At 43.1% G+C, this 20,828-nt stretch overlaps 1 protein-coding gene across 1 annotated transcript; it reads right to left on the reverse strand.

Annotated features, from left to right (window-relative positions):
• Positions 1-2,474: 2,474 nt before the first annotated feature.
• Positions 2,475-19,902, reverse strand: LOC120929406 (methyltransferase-like protein 7A). Its single transcript, XM_040340814.1, has 2 exons — positions 19,310-19,902; positions 2,475-2,730 (listed from the first exon to the last, which is right to left on the reverse strand). Exons 1-2 carry the CDS (start codon positions 19,805-19,807, stop codon positions 2,494-2,496), a joined length of 735 nt encoding a protein of 244 aa, XP_040196748.1. The 5' UTR covers positions 19,808-19,902; the 3' UTR covers positions 2,475-2,493.
• Between the last annotated feature and the right edge of the window lie 926 nt (positions 19,903-20,828).

The following is a 20,828-nucleotide window of genomic DNA, read 5'->3' on the forward strand; positions in this document are numbered from 1 at the left end:
GCCACCCTTACAAATCAATTCAACGTATCTATCTTTAGAAACCATTTTTTATACAGCCAGGTTGGAGAGTTATGTAGAACGTATAGAAGTTGCGGCATCCAAATCATTTTAATTAAATTACAACGACCTGCCACATATAACGGCAGGTGTTTTCATACTTTTATTTTTCCCTTCAATTTGGCCAGCAGTGGAACTACGTTATCTACTATATACCGTTGAGGGTCTCTGGAAACATTTATGCCTAAGTATTAAAATGTATTCACTATTTGAATCTGGGCAACTTCCTCGGGCAAGGATTCTTCCAAAGAGTCTACTGGCAAAAGGCTGGGTTTTTCCCAGTTTATCTTGAGGCCAGAAATCTGACCAAATTTATTAATAATGTCCATAGCTTTCCGAAGGGAGTACTGCGCTCCACCTAGAAACAGCAAAAGGTCGTCCACGTATAGTGCAACTTTTTCTTCTAGCTCACCACTTCTAAAACTCCTGACTTGAGCAAAGGACCTAAGGGCAATAGCCAGGGGTTAAATTGTGATAGCGAAAAGGAGGGGTGACAGAGGGCACCCCTGTCTAGTCCCCCTCCCCAGACTCAACTTGTCAGACTGTTCATTATTCACTTTTACTCTGGCCTTTGGGGTTCTATAAAGCATTATTTACCCAGTTAATTAAACCCGGCCCAAGTTGAACTTCTTCAATGGCTCTCCAGAGATATTGCCATTCAAGGCTGTCAAAGGACAAAACAGCCCTCCCTCCTCCCTCGGAACCTGGAGGTTCAAATATACCCGCCTTATATTTGTGCTAGTAGTTCTTCCAGGTATAAAACCCGACTGGTTGGGGTGGATGAGTCCCTGTATCACCTTGTTCAACCTAGCCGCCAGGACCTTAGCCAGGATTTTCATATCGGAGTTCAATAAAGCGATGAAGCAGTGTCAAGACGTTTCTTACATCTTCAAAATGTGTTTCATAGGGAGTGATGAACCTTACTGTTTCTAGTTGGTTATTTTGGGGCTGATTGCCAGTTTATTTGACTTTGAAAAGATCTGCTCTTTGTCGCTGTGATGCCGTTTGTCTAGATCTTATTAGTGTCCTGTGGGGGTACTTCTTCTCCCTGAAGCGTTCATATAGCGGGGCTGACTTTGTTTTATAGTGCAGTTTTTACGTATCGGAAGAAACTGTCCGGTAGGTATACCATTAATCAAGGGCTTAGGATGGTGGCTGTTTGCTTCGAGGAGATCAGTTGCTGCTGTTTCTTTTCTATACTGTAGGTACTTGTTACAAGCTTCCCCTGTTCAACTCTATTCAAAAGGTCCAGGAATAGAATTTGTTGAGGTTTATGATTGAAGGTAACCCGTATATTCCTATTATTTGAAAAATGATCGTGTGTACGCGGCATTATATTCTTAAATAGATACTAAAGTCTCATTTTTTTTGTGTTAAAAATAACAAACATGTTATACTTGCATGCTCTGTGCAGGGGTTTTGCACAGAGCAGTCCCGATCCTCCTGTACTCTGGTCCCTCTTTGGCTCTCCTGGCCCCTCTCTCCTGTTGCTTGCCCAACAGCTAGCAGCAGCTTCCAGTGTCCAGACACAAAGCCCCATCCCCGCCCCTTCCTCTTTCTCATTGGCTCACTGACTTTGATTGACAGCAGTGGGAGTCAAAGGCGCTTCGCTGTTGTCTCAACCAATGAGGGGAGAGAGTTCCGGGCAGCCGAGATTCTCATGCAACATTCCTGGATTGAGATGGGGCTTAGGTAAGTATTAGAGGGCCGAGGGGAGCTGCTGCACACCAAAGGTTTCTTATCTTAAAAGGGTTGTAAAGGTTTGTTTTTTATTTTCTAAATAGGTTCCTTTAAGCTAGTGCATTGTTGTTTCACTAACCTTTTCCTTCGATTTCCCTTCTAAATGTTTTTTTTCTTTATCTGAATTTCTCACTTCCTGTTCCTCCTCAGTAAGCTGTTCTGGCTGACTAACCCCCAGCCAGATGATGGGGGCAAGCTTACTGAGGAGAAACAGGAAGTGAGAAATTCAGACAAAGAAAAAAAAAACATTTAGAAGGGAAATCGAAGGAAAAGGTAAGTGCACAATGCACTAGCTTAAAGGAACCTATTTAGAAAATAAAAATGCATTAAGATAAAAAGCCTTCTGACTCTACAACCACTTTTTCGGCTCAGTTCACATATATGCGAATTGGATGCAAAACATGTGAATCAACCCAGCTTTAAATGGAGCCGGTTTACACATGTGCTGGTGGCCGCGTTGCGGTTTTAAAAAGTGTCCTGTATGTTTTTGGGTCTGGTTTAGGTGTGATTTAAGGTAAAAATTTGCACCTGAATCGTAACTGTTGAACAGAAACGCACTGGACTGTCACACTGAAACCACAGCCATACCACTTTGTAATGATGAGACATGAGACATGTTTATTCCCTTTTTCTCTGTATTGTCTTTAGTTGCAAAACCAATAAACATATCTTAAAAAAAAAAAAGAAAAAAAAGTTTTATTTCAGAGCATATCCAATGATATGGTACTTGACAGGGCTGTATTTAAATGGAGCAATAATATGTCTATATTTGACATCCGAAAATTCGGCTTTTTCCAGATATTTCCATGTTTCCTTTGTTAGCCGGCATCCATCCCCTATGTATTTCCAAGTTGGATTCAAAATTTCCTGAAAAAAATAGATCCAAGAGGAAGGGTCTGCCTTAACGTGTTCAATGAAGTAGTATGCTCCTCCCTGCAACAGAACAGATAAATAATTAGAGCACAAGAGCAACATTAAGTCATAATGCTTCATGTATAGAAACTTGGACATAATTGGATGTAAATGAATGCAAGTCCAGTGGCCCACAGACTTTAAAGCGGAGTTCCGGCGAAAAAAACAATATTAAAAAAGTCAGCAGCTACCAATACAGCAGCTGCTGACTTTTAATATATGGACACTTACCTGTCCCGGGCGCCCGCGATGTCGGTACCCGAAGCCAATCTCTCCCTCGGCTCTCGGGTGTTACCGCCGCCATCGTCGGTAAGGGAATTAGGAAGTGAAGCCTTGCGGCTTCACTTCCTGGATCCCTACTGCGCATTCACGAGTCGCGCTGCGCGATTCCACTGGTTCCTGTTGTCTTCTGGGACCTGTGTGTCTCCCAGAAGACACCGGGAGGGGGAGAAGTAGGCGCCTGATGTGGCATAGGTCACCGCGATCACCGCGGTGATCTATGCCCAGAAGAGGGAGCAAATAGCTGTATTACACCGGTACCTGCTCCCTTCTCCTCCCTGAAAGGTGCCAAATGTGACACTTGAGGGGGGAGGATTCCAAAAAGCAGAAGTTCAATTTTTGGGTGGAACTCCGCTTTAAGGAGCTTCTGATCAGAATTGTCTAAAAATGTATAAGCCAACCTCATCATATCCCTCATTTGGGGCCTAAGTCTACCCAGACAGCCAAGACAATAAGACAACTAGAGCAGTTAACAGGGACTGGTTTGCAGGCATTACCATCTGACTTCAAATGTGAGAGAGGATCATGACACTTTATACTATAGCAATGAAGGCTACATAATTATGATGAGTGCTCACGGACAGAAGACACAGGGACATGACATTGCTGAGTAGAGCACATATAAAGAAGCAGGGATGGACAGCAGATATTGTAGTAAGGAGTAGTCTTTGTTGTTGCAAGGGAGCTGACTTTGCATACCCCACACTTCCAGCTCTTATGCCTTGTACACACGACCAGTCTTCACAACGATAAAACTGCCATTTTTATATTGGTCGTGAAAACTGGTCGTGTGTATGCTCTCTAGCAGTTCTCGACGAAAAAACTGCCCTCAACATTTTTTAAACCGGCTCTTTTTTCTCGTCGTGTTTCCCGTCGGTCTTTTTCTTGTCGCGAAAAACGGTTGTGTGTATGCTTTTCCGAGGGGGAAAAAAAATGTGCATGCTCAGAATCAAGTATGCAGCCCAAAGGGTGGCGCCATTTAAAAGGAACTTCCCCTTTACAGTCCTGTTGTACTTCACCGCGCTTTGGTCGGACGTTATTTTGCATGAACGTGTGTATGCAAGTCAGGCTGGAGAATAATCACGTCGGGAAAAAACATCGTTTTTTTTCCTGCCGAGAAAAATGGTCGTGTGTACGAGGCATTAGGCGGGAAATGGTCTTGAAATATTTAAAAAAAAATCTGTAAAATTAGGGAAATTTATGCTCCCGTTTATCTTGCTTGACCATAAGAGTTATTGAAAAGAGGTACAAGCATGCACAGATAGACAGCAAAGAAGAAAACTTCACGTGATTTGCACAGAGGGGTGAAAACCAAATTCGAATCCGCCATTTTAAATATGTAATTATTGGCACATGTGCTAAATCAGTAGTGCCATAAGACAACTTTTATGTGCATGCCATTATAGCGTGTGCCAAAACAATCAAGCACCCGTGCCAACGTTCTAAGATAATAATTGTACCAAAATGTACACCATTATCAAAGTGGCGTATATACTGTAGTGAGAGGTGGGAACAGTGAGGAGCAGCATTGCAGGAGGGAGAGGAGAGGTGGGTGTGTATGGATGGACACTACTGTCATGCAACAAATTAACATATTGTTGTGCAATACTCTTAAAGCCGGAGTTCTCCCGAAATTTTTTTTTAACATTAGATTGGGCCTCATTACGGGAAGCAGAATCGGGTGTTTTGTTTAAAATCAATGCAGTACTTACCGTTTTAGAGATAGATGTTCTCCATGGCTTCCGGGTTTGGCCTGCGGGACAGGGTGTTCCTATTTGATTGACAGCCTTCCGACGGTCGCATACAGCGCGTCACGAGTTGCCGAACGTCGGTGCGGCTCTATACGGCGCCTGCACACCGACGTTCGGCTACTTTCGGAAACTGGTGACGCGCTGTATGCGACGGTCGGAAGGCTGTCAATCAAATAGGAACACCCAGTCCCGCAGCCCATACCCGGAAGCCACGGAGAACATCTATCTCTAAAACGGTAAGTACTGCATTGATTTTAAACAAAACACCCGATTCTGCTTCCCGTAATTAGGCCCAATCTAATGTTAAAAATTTATTTTTTGGGTGAACCACCACTTTAATAAGTGTGCATATAGAAATTGGTGCATTTTCTCCCTGACAGTCTGTGTCCTTACAATTAAATCCTTCGGAGGGTATTGACAAACAGTACACTTAAATAGTCCAGCAGTAAACAAAAGGTGAGTAAATCTCTATCTTCCTTTTAATCAAGCTGCAGCTGTTACTTTTACATTCCTTTCAATCAAGCTGCAGCTGTTACTTACATTTTTTCCGTAAGTATGAAGTGATCAAATATAAATAACATACAAACCAAATAGTAATTACTTCAACCCCTTCCTTCCTGCTGCTGCTCTTTAACCTGGTTTTAGGATGAGAGGAAGGAGGGGAGAAAAGATGGACTTCCTGATCACATGACCCATAGCTCCCAACTGTTCCACATTTAGAGGCACTGTCCCTTGGTAGAGACCTAATTCCGCAAGCTTACCATAGTAATGACCGAGAGCCGAAACATCCCAGATCATCTCTATGGTCCAAAAAACTGGAAGCAACAAGGATTTTATCACCCTTGCTTTTGCTTAGATGTAAAAAAGCCGCTACTGGCTTGTGAAAGCATCTGAGCAAACCGATATTGATTTGATCAGATGCTTTTAGGAGCAGAGCAGAGATCTGGAGTCTAATAGACCCCAATTGTCTCAGTAAAGAGAATTTGTCACTGTCCATGCTCTCTTAAGGGATGTTGTCAATTTCAAGTGCCTCTGTCCCCATGCTGGTATGCAAAGGTGAATGCATACATCGGTCACGCACGCATATGTATAGTATATGGTGTTCGCACCACACTTGTGAGGTATGGCTGCAAATGTTATTTTGAGAGTTTGTCCCACTTCCACGGGTTTATGCAATTTTAAAGTGTGGCATGGTAGTCTATAATGTCTGTTTACTCAATGTAACATCATCTTTTATATTTTACCAAGCAATTAGGTTTTATAGTGTGTTTTTGTGCATTGAAATTCATTAACCTCCTGTCCACCGCCTGCCGTCAAATGACAGTGGGAGGAAGACTCTCTTGTTCTGGGTGGACGTCATATGACGTCGCGCCTTCACAAGCCACTAGGGGGCGCGTGCAAATCACTCCCTGGGGAACACATTTACCCATTGATCGCCCCCTAGTGTTAACCCCTTCCCTGCCAGTCATATTTATACAGTAATCAATGCATTTTTATAGCAGGGATCATTGTATAAATGTGAATTGTCCCAAAAATGTGTCAAAAGTGTCCGATGTGTCCGCTGCAATATCGCAGTCGCGATAAAAATCGCTGATCACCGCCATTACTAGTGAAAAAAAAATAATAATACAAATGCTATAAATCTATCCCCTATTTTAACCAAAAATATGTAGAAGAATGCGTATCGGCCTAAACTGAGGAAAACATTTGTTTTTTTTTTAAAAAAAGGATATTTATTATAGCATAGTAAAAAATATATATATATATTTTTTTCAAACTTGTCCCTCTTCTTTTGTTTATAGCGCAAGAAATAAAAACCGCAGAGGTGATCAAATACCACCAATAGAAAGCTCATTTGGGTACAGTGTTGCATGACTGCGCAATTTTCATTCAAAGTGTGACCGTGCTGAAAGCTGAAAAATGGCTTGGGTAGGAAGGCGATGAAAGTGCCCTGTAGACAAGTGGTTAAAGAGTATTTTTTCATAAAAAATTGCAACGCCGACCATATTACTCTCTAGGACAGGGGCAGTAAGACCCTTCTCTTATTTAAACAATTAGTCTGCTCCGCTATTCTTCCTTTTAATGAGGAAGAATTGGGTTATGAGTCCCTTTGCAAAGCCTGTGATCGCTCTGGAGGTGTGATTTGGTTTACTATCTCGCCCCTTCTGATATGGAAGGCCTTGCTTCTTTTTTCGTTTTGATGTTGAGCTGCCTTCTTTAATTGGGCATGGAGGTGTGGCCTTCATCTCTCTATGGTTAGGATGTGACCTGTGACATGCACGGGTCTCCGCCCCTATGTCGCCCTGAGCTGATTGGTTGCGCCTCTCCCGTGTGGAGCGCACACTTCCGGCTGTGCCTGGCGCCGGTTCATGTGTTCTACAGCTCTCCCTCTTCGATTGTGGCGATCGTAGAGATGTACCTGGGGATCTATGGGTGCACATTATCGGGGTTCGCGGGGACCTTAGTGGGGATTGGGTATCAATTTCGGGATGGACTAATTGTGGCCATTTCCGGAGTCTTGGAACACACGTTTCAGACGCCAATGCGGAAACAGAAAGTAGATTGGAACGCACTCGGCTATGGACATGCAACAATGAGTGGGGTCTCACGTGAGTGTCCTCATTTGTTCTATTTAAGCGCAGTGGATGTGGGGGTCTACTGTATGCCCCAGTAGAAGTCTTGGCGGACGAAACCGGTCAGGCACATTCACTGGTCCTATTTATATCCAAACTGCGCAATTTTGTATGAACCTACGACATATTACTGCTATTTACTTTTTGGATGTGGTTTTGGATGTGATTTTTTTTGGATTCAGTGTTTTACTTCTTTGAATTTTTATGAATACATTTTAGTCTTTTTACACTATGAGGAGTTGCTCTCCTTATTTTTTCCTCCCATGTTTGGAGCCCATTACATTCAGTGACAGCTGAACCTATTTCTCCCTATTGCATTATTGGAATTGGATTGGAGCCAGCCATCTGGGAACTGACTCGTAGAGTCCTCTGTTGTGAAAATCAACGCCTAGCCAAACCAGGAAGTTTGACAGTGGCAATGACCAGATTGGGCAGTCGGCCTACCATGCACATGTGACCCACCGCCGTATGGTGTTTCTGGGTCCATTCCATCCGGTAAGGGTATTTTATCTATCCTCTACCTTGTGTTTTTTGGGGATCACACCTTTGATGGGAAACCTTCCATGCTGACCCTACAGGGATCGTCTCATCACTTTTTATTTGTTGTTCACCTATGGACACTTTTAGAATCACATTGTAGTGTGTTTACAATTTTATGGTGTAGATCTATATCACCTTAAGGGTGCATTTTTTGTATTGTATTTCACTTTTTTCACCATTTAGAGCTCACATCATTGTGAGTTCCTTACTGGCGCTGCACTTTTACTTATATTTTTTGTTACAATTATCCTTTTGTTGTGTTGGCTGCCCACTTTCAGATTTTTGGAAAAGCGCAGTATTATAATACTATTTAGCCTTTGAGAAGTGGAGGTCTACCTAAATAACATAACCCCTTTTATTTTTTTAAGAAATTAACTAGCAAGGCCTAACTAAATAGTAGGGATGCACCGAATTTTTTTTTGGTGCCGAAACCGATACCGAAAATGAAAAATACACTAGGCCGAAAACCGATACCGAAACAGCACTACATACAACTACATACAATTAGCCTATCTTAAAAGTGGACTGTGTCAGTCAGTAGGGCAGTGGAACGTGTCAGTGGGGCAGTAGAAAGTGTCAGCGGGGGAAGTGGACGAAAACCGATACCGAAACAGCACTACATACAATTAGCCTATCTTAAAAGTGGACTGTGTCAGTCAGGAGAGCAGTAGAAAGTGTCAGCGGGGCACTGGACGGTGTTTTTTTTTACAATATTATTTTGGGCCCCCCATAATAACAAGCTTTTGATGTGTTGCTAGGACCGCCGAGTGTCCAAGCAACCAATCACCTGCTGGTAAAGTTGAAAAATTTAACCTGGCCAGCTCCAGCCCTCCGTTCTGCGCTGTGCTGCCTTCTGCCCTCTCCGCCCTCTGTTTTGCCAAGAGGATGAGAGTGGCAGAGGGGGGGAAGCAGCAGCACGCAAGCAGGGGTTGGCAAAGCAGGGACATTTTCACGATTTATTTGTCACCTGCCCTTAGTCGCAGGGCTGTGGAGTCGGAGTCGGAGTCTCGGAGTCGGAGTCGGCAAACAATGCACCGACTCCGACTCCTACTAAATTTAGATTGGAATAAAAAAAAAAAAAGCAAGTTTAAATGTCCCAATTCACAAAAAGTTATAATTAATGACTTCTCTACTGTAAGAATAAAGACCAATGCATGCAGTGCCTCACGTAACCGCAAAACGAACACGTTAAGTGACCGTGAAGAAGCATGCTTTTCATGTGCTTCACTATATGGCACGCAACGCACAATTAGGAGCTGCAATACTTATACTTTCCATAGTGTTGTGTTCTGCTTTTACAGGGAATGCAGCGTCCATGTGTAACCTAGCCTCTCACTGATAAGGGATTAAATAAATATGTTTTTTGCAGGATTAGAGAGTGAGACACTTGTATAAGAGAAGGGAATGGAGGGCCAGTAGTTCAAGACTGAAGCTGTAAACCATTGGAAAAACTGCTGTCATTTAGCTAAGGCTATAAAAACTTGTAAACTCCGATTGTTAGCTTAAACTTTAAACATGACTATGGGATTCTCCTAGGAAAATCGTGTTTTAGAATAAATGCCCCTTCCTGGATCCTCCCACTGCCCTATGTTTTGTTTTTGTTCTAAAACAACCAAATAATGCTGTTTGTATTTTTGAACTGGTAAAGATCCTGTTCCTGATGTTTATGCCTGCTGCTACTATCCAGCCACTTGATTGATTAAAGCGGGAGTTCACCCATAAAACAATTTTTCCCCTTCGATGGATGCTCGTTTTGTCTAGGGGAATCGGCTAGTTGTTTTAAAATATGAGCTGTACTTACCGTTTTCGAGATGCATCGTCTCCGTCGCTTCCGGGTATGGGTCTTCGGGAGCGGGCGTTCCTTCTTGATTGACAGTCTTCCGAGAGGCTTCCGACGGTCGCATACATCGCGTCACTAGTAGCCGAAAGAAGCCGAACGTCGGTGCGGCTCTATACTGCGCCTGCGCACCAACGTTCGGCTTCTTTCGGAAAATCGTGACGCGATGGATGCGACCGTCGGAAGTCTCTCGGAAGACTGTCAATCAAAATAGGAACGCCCAGTCCCGCAGCCCATACCCGGAAGCGGCGGAGAAGATGCATCTCGTAAACGGTAAGTACGGATCATATTTTAAAACAACTAGCCGATTCCCCTAGACAAAACGAGCATCCATCTAGGGGGAAAAAGTTTTATGTACGGGTGAACCCCCGCTTTAGTAAAAAAAAATTAATAAAACTTTGTTTTCATTGTGTTTGTCTTTTGCTTAAACTGTGCAATACAGTAGACTGTTGGCTTCCCAGCCAGTAGTCCTGTGCTAGGTTGCGTTTCTTTCCCTCAAGGAATGTATAAAATACATTTGCATATTAATACAGAGGAGTCGGAGTCGGAGTCGGAAGTACATAAAACTGAGGAGTCGGAGTCGGAACATTTATCTACCGACTCCACAGCCCTGCTCAGTCGACAGGTAGATTGTGATTGACGAGTTGCTGATCCCTGCTCTAGGGCCTCTCCTTAAAAAATATATATGTAATTTTTGGGGTTTCTAAGAAATTTTCTAGCTAAAAAAAAAATCAGATTTTCATGTGTAAGAGAGAAATGTCAGAACTGGCCTGGTAGGCAAGTGGTTAAGGCCTACCCTCCTTGCCACTGCACATACAGAGGTAAAACATCAAATAATATCAGCATATTTTTACCCTATCCTAATGTATGCACCTAAAACAAAATAATATAATACTATCAAAGCTAAATTCTTAGAAATGCTTTATATAACGTTTGCATCTTTTGTCCTGTTTAAATAGCATGATATCAGAGGCATTATGGGGACCCCTAGTGGCCAAGTTCCACAATTGCATGTAATGCGCAAAATTTTAACCATTTTGGTACCACAATGGGTCACATAGAATACAACCACAGAGCAATAGATATTTATTAATAACAATAACACATACATACACTACCAGAAGGAGCTGCTGGTTTGATTTGGGTGGCATGTTACCTCTGTATCTCCGCCATCTAGGGCAGTGGTCATCAGCCCACTAACAGGCCAGGTTTGCAAGATAACCAAAGTACATCACAGGTGATCTAATTTGCTGCTCAGTGATTGCAGTATTCTAGTCTGCATCTCCCCAAGGTAATACATAAAACATGGCCTGTTAGTGGGCCCTGAGGAAAGGGTTGATGACCAATGGTCTAGGGTACTGGATGAGAGCTGCAGTAAAGTCAATGTCCACACGACAGATGTATTTTCTGTGCTTTTATTACCCAGCCGGGTCGCTTACCCAACATTTTGTCTCAATAGGGACGTGGTCACGGGATACGGGCCGCGTCCTGACCCACCGCTTTTGTAAACAAACTAAACACCATAGCCTTGCTGTGAGTCCTGGAAGGCCGCACCAGTGCCATATTGACAAATGGAAAAAAGGTAAAATCTTCCCAACCAAGTAACTGAGAGGGCATAACTCAGACGTCCATAGTGTTGGAATAGACCCCAGTAGTCCTACTAGAATGCAATGAGCAGCTGCATACTTCATATCGAAGAAGTAATACAGGGCTAAAAAAAAAAAAAAAAAAAAACGCATAATATTATAGACATTGGGAGAAAAAAAAAATTGGAAATACTAAATTAACCCCCTTGGCGGTAAACCCGAGCGTGACTCGGGGTTGGTTTTCAATGATAGGATCGGTATCCCCGAGTCACGCTCGGGGTGGACGTGCAGAGTGTGCAGCGGCGCGGCTTACCTTCTCGCTGGATCCACAGGCAAGTTACTTACCTTGTCCCTGGATCCAGCGATGCCACCCCGCTGTGTGAGCGAGCGGGACCTCCTCGCTCGATTCACAGTGTCCCCGTGTGCCGCCGATCTCCGTTCTCTGCGACGTTACGACGCACGGGGGCGGAATTAAAAAAAGTAAACAAACACTTTACATACAGTATACTGTAATCTTATAGATTACAGTACTGTATGTAAAAAATACACACCCCCCTTGTCCCTAGTGGTCTGCCCAGTGCCCTGCATGTACTTTTATATAATAAAACATGTTCTTTCTGCCTAAAAACTGTAGATTGTTCAAAAGTGTCCCTTTATGTCAAAAATGGTTTTAGATCAGCTAGAAAACAGCGATAATAAATTATAATCACTTGCAGAAATGTGCGATAGCGATTTGTGGGGAAATTCGTCATAAAAAAAAAAAAAATAATGACAGCAACAATTCTGCAACTGAACAAATTTCAGTGATTTTGAGTTGATTACATTATTGAATAATTTTTATTATAATTATATTATTATTTGTTATAATTATTTATAATTATTTATTATAATTTATAATTAGGTTTTAAAAAAAAAAACATACCCGGGATGCCTACTAGTCTCTTGTTTGGTCAGATTTAAGTGAGTTATTTCTAAAAATTACAGGCCTACAGTATAAAACTATGTAAAAAAGTGCTCGACTCCGCCCTTCCTAATAATAAAGCACTGCTCAGCGCACAGGAGTGGGCAGTTAAGGTTAATGATATAGGGAAAGTGGACACCTGGATACACAATAAGCAGCCGCTTAAATTAAGAAATATTGTAAATGACAGTAAACAAAATAAATGGATAAATGACTGAAGTCAAAACAGTTCAATGTGTACTGTAGCAGCGCTACAAACAGAGTGTGCACTCTGAAAAAAGTTCTATGGTGACGTAGGTATCCCAAAATAATGGTGCAGGTGGACAGCGGCAATAAACAGTGTCTTCATCAATGTGTGCTTCTTATCACCAGGGAGGTTGTGTTTCACCACGTGGGGGATATTAACCCCTTATGGGGATGCACTCACCAGACCAAGAGTAAAAATCAGCATTGGATACATCAGCCTCTGCCACCAGCCTTGCACTCTCCACAACTCCTGCTTAAGTGTGTCTTGCTTGTGTACATATAAAGGAATAAACTTTGGATAGTGTATTACCGTTTAAAAAAGTTTATTTAGCAAACCCACAGGTCCCCTTATAGTATATGCGTACCACAATGCAGTGAAACATAAGCATGAAATGTACTGTGCCTGTTGAAAACAGTTTCTGGCGCTCCAGCGCGTTCCTCTGTTCCTGATCCACCAGGCTGACAGTCTCTGGGTCGTCAGCCAATGATGAAACGCGTCAGGGTGTGGCCAACATCAGACGACCCAGAGACTGTCAGCCTGGTGGATCAGGAACAGAGGAACGCGCTGGAGCGCCAGAAACTGTTTTCAACAGGCACAGTACATTTCATGCTTATGTTTCACTGCATTGTGGTACGCATATACTATAAGGGGACCTGTGGGTTTGCTAAATAAACTTTTTTAAACGGTAATACACTATCCAAAGTTTATTCCTTTATATGTACACAAGCAAGACACACTTAAGCAGGAGTTGTGGAGAGTGCAAGGCTGGTGGCAGAGGCTGATGTATCCAATGCTGATTTTTACTCTTGGTCTGGTGAGTGCATCCCCATAAGGGGTTAATATCCCCCCACGTGGTGAAACACAACCTCCCTGGTGATAAGAAGCACACATTGATGAAGACACTGTTTATTGCCGCTGTCCACCTGCACCATTATTTTGGGATACCTATGTCACCATAGAACTTTTTTCAGAGTGCACACTCTGTTTGTAGCGCTGCTACAGTACACATTGAACTGTTTTGACTTCAGTCATTTATCCATTTCTTTTGTTTACTGTCATTTACAATACTACAGTATAAAACGCCAAATTTCCTTGCAAAATAATTGTACCGCTTTTGGTACGTAATTCCAGACAGAATCATACCGCCAGGGAGGTTAAGAATGGGAAACTAAAAGGAATATAATATGTCATCATGACAAAAATTTTAAAATGGGACAATAGAAGAGATCTATTGTGTCATTGTGACAAAAAATCCTTTTCAAACACATCCACATATATGAAAATTGAAAGACACACATGCGGATCTGCCTTGTTGTTCACACTAAATCTCAAAGATTATCACACAAAATGGAGTTGTACTTTCCACCATTGCTAAAAGCAACTTTCTGAAAGAAAAAACTCGTATGTAAAACTAGCTTAATGCTGAAACTGACCTTAATCACAACAGGTTTGTATGAAAAGCAAAATTTGCAATGATTGATGTTGTTACCACCAGTACCGGCCACTCGGGACTCACATCAAGTTCACATGCCATTTATATACCAACTTGTTTAATCGCTCTCCAATACTTGTGGGTAGCATCAGAGAGCCAAATGGTCACAAGGATGCCAAATACTATGATTAATGAAAATGAATTAAAATCAATAAATAATTAGAAAAATAGTAAAACATAAGTACAATCTGCAGAAGTAGGATGAAAATAGAAAATATAGAAAATCACCACAGAGAGCACAGATGTGTTACACTATAGGTGTGCATAAACAAGAGAATGGGGGAGAAATGTGTGGAGATGGATGGAACATAGGTTCCTAGAGGTTTTAGGCATAAGATTGGGGTCATGAATTCAATCTAGTATTTGTCTGTAGGCCTCACATTTGCATGTTCTGATTGAACCCCAGTGAGAGATCGCTTGGTATAATTTCTATGCCAGGGTGTTGTCTAGCAGATAGGCATAGTCTTGTAAATGATCAGGGAGGATCCTGGTTGGACCATGTAAGGTTCACAGGGAGTAGAGGGTGTGGAAAATAAGGAAGATAATAAGAGCTAGAGAGATTGGGTATAGAGGGCTTAGGGGCCTAGGGAAGGTAGGTCAAGAAGTAGTGGGGGCAGAGGGTACAGGGAAGGTAGGGGAATTCTTGGAGGGTTTGGGGAGGGCAAATATAAGCAAATATTTACCATCCATGAGGAAAGGGCCAAGCCTTGTTTTGGGTAACAAATGGCCACCGTAACCAAACTGAGGCTCCTTATAGACCGAAGATGGCTGCAGTTTTACTTTCTGTTGCTGTTTCAGCTTAAGTCCTTTGAGAATGTTTTTGTGAGTGGCAAGTGCAAGATAGTTTGGTACCAGAGGAAGTCCTGTCAATCGGCCTTGGGGGTCCTCTTTACCCTTAATGTGAAAACAATCTAACTACTTTGGGCAGTTTTGCATCTGATCTACTATCAAGTTGTGTGTCCTAAACTGCGCCAGGGATCTTCTATTTATGTAAGTTATGACCTATTAATTTAGGAGGTCATGGAACTCTGGTAAGTCTTCACAGATTTTTTGGTAAAGATTCATTACACAAGTGGAGGATGCACCGATTCATTAAATTTTTTCAATAAAGAATGGGATCATCACATCGACTTTGAGCTACAAGTGGATATTTTATCACTTTTATATGTTTTGTATTTTTTATGGTTAAAGCGGAACTTCACCCGTTCTCATCTTTCCTCCTCTGCACCCTTCCTTCCCAATGCTGATAAAATAGGTCTTTTTTCTTTTTTATGTACTTTTTTTGTGAAAACTTTTCTGGCCTGCCCCTTGTGCATGCCATTCACCTAGGCGCATTTTGCCCACTGTGCCTCCTGGGATACGCACATTACATATCCCAGGAGGCATTAACATCACATGTCACAAATAAGGTCACTAACTGTTACCAGTCCTTCACACCTATCTTTAACATGATGCAAAACACCACCCCCACCAAGGGATTAATTTCTCGAGGCTACGCTATGCTTCTAGGTAATTTCCTTGATGGTTATCCCATTAAGGTGAAGAATCTCTGGGCCATTGATGTAGGACCCTTTGAGAAAGAGCAGTGGGAGTAAGACCTGCAGGCAGTCCAGGAGAGTTCTCTTAATGTAAATCAGAAGCGTATGCAGCTTTACATCATTCTTGAGGTATACTATACCCCCAAAAAATGATTTAAAATGGGTGCTTTGGATGACCCTCTATGTGGCAAGGGTGACCAGGGACATGGTGATTTAATTCACCGATTATGGCAATAGCCAGAACTTAATTTTTACTGGTCAGGGATCATTTGACTGCTAAACCCTTTCAAGTGACAATCCAAACTGATCCCAAACAATGTATTGTAGGGGTCCGGATGGTCTTCAGTTACAGTAGTTTACAGAAAATAACATAGCTAGAGCTTTATTTCAAGCGTGTAGACTGATTCTGACCCACTGGAAATCGGCTAACCCACCTATGTGCTAGAAATGGATAGGGTACATGGGAGATACATTTTCCAACCAAAGCGTATTTAACATAGGGGCTGCCCTGACAAAATTTGAAAAAATATGGGCCCCGTGGCTAGATACGCCAGGGCTTAGAAAGCTAGATCTATTAACTAACAGACTTCATAAATTTGTCAAGTTCTGATATACCCGTACTAAGCTATGTCCATTATATAATAATGTACTGTAAAAAATGGATTATGTCACTCCTCATGTAGATGTGCTATTAATTTGTTACCAGATATGGCAATATATGTGTGTGTGTGCCATGGAGATGCACCACTTCTGTGTAAGCATTGAAGATTGTGGGGACAGGGTCCCAAGTACTTACACAGCTTGGCGGTGCACTATGAACCCTCGCGCCCATTAAGATCCAAGACCCAACATTTAGCCACAGTCCTTCCATCTAAACTTTCTTCCATGGGAGACAAACGACTCCAGAGTAGGGGTGCCATGCTGTGGAATGCCCTCTCCTTGGAACTTAAGATGACACCTAACCTGCTCCTCTTCAGAAAAAAACTAAAGACGGAGCTGTTCATCCAGGCCTATGGATACATTTATATTCTTTTCCCTCTCACAGTCCGCCCCCTCATTGAAGGGGCCACTTGCCTCTCTAATAACCATGATGTCTTCTACCCCTACTCTAGTATCCCCACTGTTCCTTTTTTCTTTTATATTTTTTCTCATACACTTCACGGCTCTTTCCTCTTGCTCCCCTAAGGGCTGGATACCATTTCCTTTCACCGCCCTCTCTTCTCTTTTCTCTCTCTTCTTCACCACGGATTGATTCAAAGTTACATCTCACCAGTGGCGCTTACACGCTCACTTCACAGTGGGCATTTGGCGCCTAATTAAGCTCAAAAATCAATTAATCAACCAATTGTAAGCATTTATTGTTTGTTCTGGAAATGCATCTTACTTTCTTTTTTCAATAATAATTTTCCTGATTTAAAGAGGAGATCCAGCCCCCCCAGCAAAAAAAATTAAGTCAGCAGCTACACATACTGTAGCTGCTGACTTTTAATATTAGGACACTTATCTGTCTTGGAATCCAGCAATGTCGGCCACCCAGCCAATGTTTCCATCGGCTCTCGGGTTCCGCCGCCATTTGTAGTATGGGAACCCAGCAGTGAAGCCTTGTGGCTACACAGCCAGTTCCCTACTGCGTCTGTTAGCATAAAAGTCTATTGAAACGTTTTTTATTTCCTTTTTAAGTGCGCCCTTTTAGAGGGGTTTCTGATAACTTTCTGTCCAGACAGATGAGAGAAAATCTCCCAGTAGGACATCAGCTGCCAATATAAACCAGAAGCCCCAACTCTTCCACTTTTTGACCAAAATGTATAAGGTTTTGTCTGGAGTTGGGCCAGGGCAAGAGCATTTAAACCCAGCACCGGCAAAAACGTATTTCAGTTTGAGTAGAGAACAGAAGTGTTTTGATCCTTTATTGCTCTCTTTACCTCTAATAGTCTAGGTTCTGTGGGTGCCAGTGTGGGCACAGCAGTCCATTAATTTTAATGGTCTGCTGTACCTGCAGGAAACACAGGGGAAAAGTCCCTGACCCTTTTAAACAGAGCTGTATGGAACTGCGGTTTCACACACCCAAAAACATGCCACATTTTCCAATGCGTGGAGCACCATTAGAATTAATGGCAACCCTGTACACCTGCAAAAGAGCAGCACATTTTTCCTGCAGGTCAGGGAATGCATACAATCAGCATGCATTCCCCAACCCACATATGTGTGAACCTAGGCTAAGGCAGGCCATAGGCGAGCCGAAATCCGAAAGTCCTGTCGAGTGAAAAAGGAGAATAGCTCATCCGATTGTGCCATCAATTGTTTATATTTTCTAATAAGCTATCATGTTGGACCAGGCACTTTCGATTGCAGCACGAAAATCGCGTTTCGCAGCTGGCACACCAATAATGCGATTTTCGCATTCGTCTATGGCCCGATTTAGCGAGATTCCCCTTCGTGTCTTTTCAGAACAGGACATGTTTGGAAACGGACAAAAACAGAATTTTATTCAAATAAGGACTTGCTGTCATGGTGACACCGCAATTTCTTATATGGCTGTCACATAAACAGGAAGTGAGGTATAATCTCCAAACTGGAAAAAAAAACAACTTAGCATAGAACTAGGCCACGACAGCACAAGTTCAGAGCACCAAGGTTTCGAGGAATATCTTAATAGACAACGATGGGGATCAGTGTTTCAGCAACATTCATTTGCTGTTGTAACACACCTGGGTGGGCTCTGATTGCATGCTCTACGACCCGAGCCCACCCTACTTTGAAGCCTATAAGATCCTCTGGCTCTAATCAGATGCTTAAAAAAAAAAAATCCCCAGCCGCTGTAATCCATGCACACCCGGTGCCCTGAAAAGGGATGAATGCATGAATAGGGGGTGGCTGCGGCAGCCATGGATACATTCATGCATTAATCTATCCATTTTGCATACGGGGGTGGCATGGAGAGAGGGGGCAGTGCCCAGGTACCCCTAATGGATGGGCCGCCACTGTTTAATACCCTACAATTAGGGTTGTCCCGATACCACTTTTTTATGAGTACAAGTACCGATACTTTTTTTCATGTACTCGCCGATACCGATTACCAATACTTTTTTTTAAATGTGTCCATGTGTCCCCAAATGCAGCCATGTGTCCCCAAATGCAGCCTTGTCCACAAATGAAGGCATGTCCACAAATGCAGCCATGTCCCCAAATGCAGCCTTGTCCCCAAAGAGAAAGCCAAGCCTCCCCCCCCCGCCGCCTAGTTGAACATTACAGCTTTCATTTGAATCGCTGTGTGTTACCCACCACGCCTTGTCATATATAGCCTCTCCCCCTTGTCCGGGCACTTTGATAGACAGATCACCCATCCAATCCTGGGATGGGTGATCTGTCTATCAAAGTGCCCGGACAAGGGGAAAGGGGCTATACATGACGAGGCGCGGCGGGGAACACAAAGCTATTCAAATGAAATCTGTAATGTTCCCCGCGCTGATCAACTAGGCGGCGAGGGGCTTGGCTTTCTCTTTGGGGACTAGACGGCGGCAGCGGCAGCAGCACTCCACCCGCTCTCCGCCCCCTCTCCACCCGCTCTGTAAAAAAGTATTGGTGAAGCATCGGGAGCATTTGCGCGAGTACAAGTACTCGCGCAAATGCTAAGTATCGGTCCTGATACCGATACTAGTATCGGTATCGGGACAACCCTACCTACAATCATTCATTAACATGTAACATACATGTGAGACACCAGATATACACTTACAGGTCTCAGCACACGATGAACTTCCGCCAAAATCCCTTCAATATTGTCTACAGAGCACAGCACCAGTGTGCAGACCACAACGTCTATGGATCCACTCGGTATCTGGGCCATGTTCTCCCCGGGAGCCACCACAAAGGCCTGGAATTGGATATGTTGATTCTCCGCCAGGCTGTTGCTCAGAAACTTCTTGAAGTTAGGGTTAGGATCTACACAGGTGACTTTACATCCCTCAGGATAGAATTGAAAGTTTGCTCCGGTGCCACAGCCCAGCTCCAGGACTCTGAGCTCCCCAGAAGAGCTTCTGAAGTCATTCAAGTTCCTGAAGAGCTCCTTCTTGTGCTCTGCCATGTATTTGTTGTAGTTCTTGGTGACTTTTTCCATGAGATAAGGAAATAATTTCTTAACTATGGGATCCCACAGGCCCAGAAAAGCAAGGATGTGTATAGGCAGTGCTATGAGAGCTACACATATCTGGAAGAATACAATGTGCACGGCCATTGTCAGACAGTGCAGCCTGTAATGTGTGCAGCCTGTGTGTGAGCTGAACAGGGAGGGGGCGGCTATTACTGCTGCTGGGTGACAGAGCAGGAGGGGCATTGCTGAATACTGTGTAACAGTAACCTTTAAACAGGAAAAGGAGTGTAAGTGTTATGTATACCAGTCCTGAAAAGCTAAAGCATGTGATGTGATAGCTCATTACTTTGGGTTCATACAAACATGAATGTCTTATGTCTCCTAAAAAAATCTAATGCCTTCAGCAGTCTTTAATTTGCAGCTCTGAGGGATGAGGGATGAGAGATGTGTTAATGAAGCATTAGCTAGCTGCTGAGAGACCACAGCTTGCCAGAATTCCACTTAAAGGTTCTTTAAAAGAAAGATAATATTAAAGGATTGTTTACCTTCTGCAAAAAAATAATAATAATTAATGCACCATTGTAGCTCTACCCCCGCAGGCGCTGCTGGCAACTGCTTCCCCTATTCATGCACAGCCAGACAACACGCATTTCCATCTTGCATTTAGTCACAAGAAATCAGCCCATGGGCTTCTTTTATTGGGGAAACCAGTTTGGCAAAGATATATAGGTAGATTCAGGTAGAGTTAGGCCGGCTTATCAGTAGATAAGTCGACCTAACTCAGAATCTACGCCGACGTATGTTTAAGCGTATGCTCAAACAGGGATACGCTTAAACATATCTAAGATAAGACGGCTTGCGCCGTCCTATCTTAGATTGCAATTTTTCGGATGGCTGCTAGGTGGCGCTTCCATTGCGGTCGCTGTAGAATATGTAAATGAGGAGATACGCCGATTCACGAACGTACGCCCGGCCGCCGCAGTAGTTTTACGTCGCTTCCGTAAGGCCTTAGCAGGCCTAAAGTTATTCCATCTATTAGGTGGAATAACAATGTTAAAGTATGGCCGCCGTTCCCGCCGCGAGATTTGAATTTTTTACGTCGTTTGCGTAAGTCGTCCACGAATCGGGATTTACGTTGTTTACGTCCACGTCGAAATCAATAGGC

The sequence above is a fragment of the Rana temporaria genome, chromosome 2, assembly GCF_905171775.1.
Source record: "Rana temporaria chromosome 2, aRanTem1.1, whole genome shotgun sequence".
Taxonomy (NCBI): domain Eukaryota; kingdom Metazoa; phylum Chordata; class Amphibia; order Anura; family Ranidae; genus Rana; species Rana temporaria.

Excerpts from the sequence above, each read along its gene's own strand:
- LOC120929406 (XM_040340814.1), bottom strand. The coding sequence starts at position 19,807 with ATGGCCGTGCACATTGTATTCTTCCAGATATGTGTAGCTCTCATAGCA. Across the intron at positions 2,731-19,309 it reads TTCATCGTGTGCTGAGACCT|GGAGGAGCATACTACTTCAT; the intron begins GTAAGTGTATAT and ends GTTCTGTTGCAG.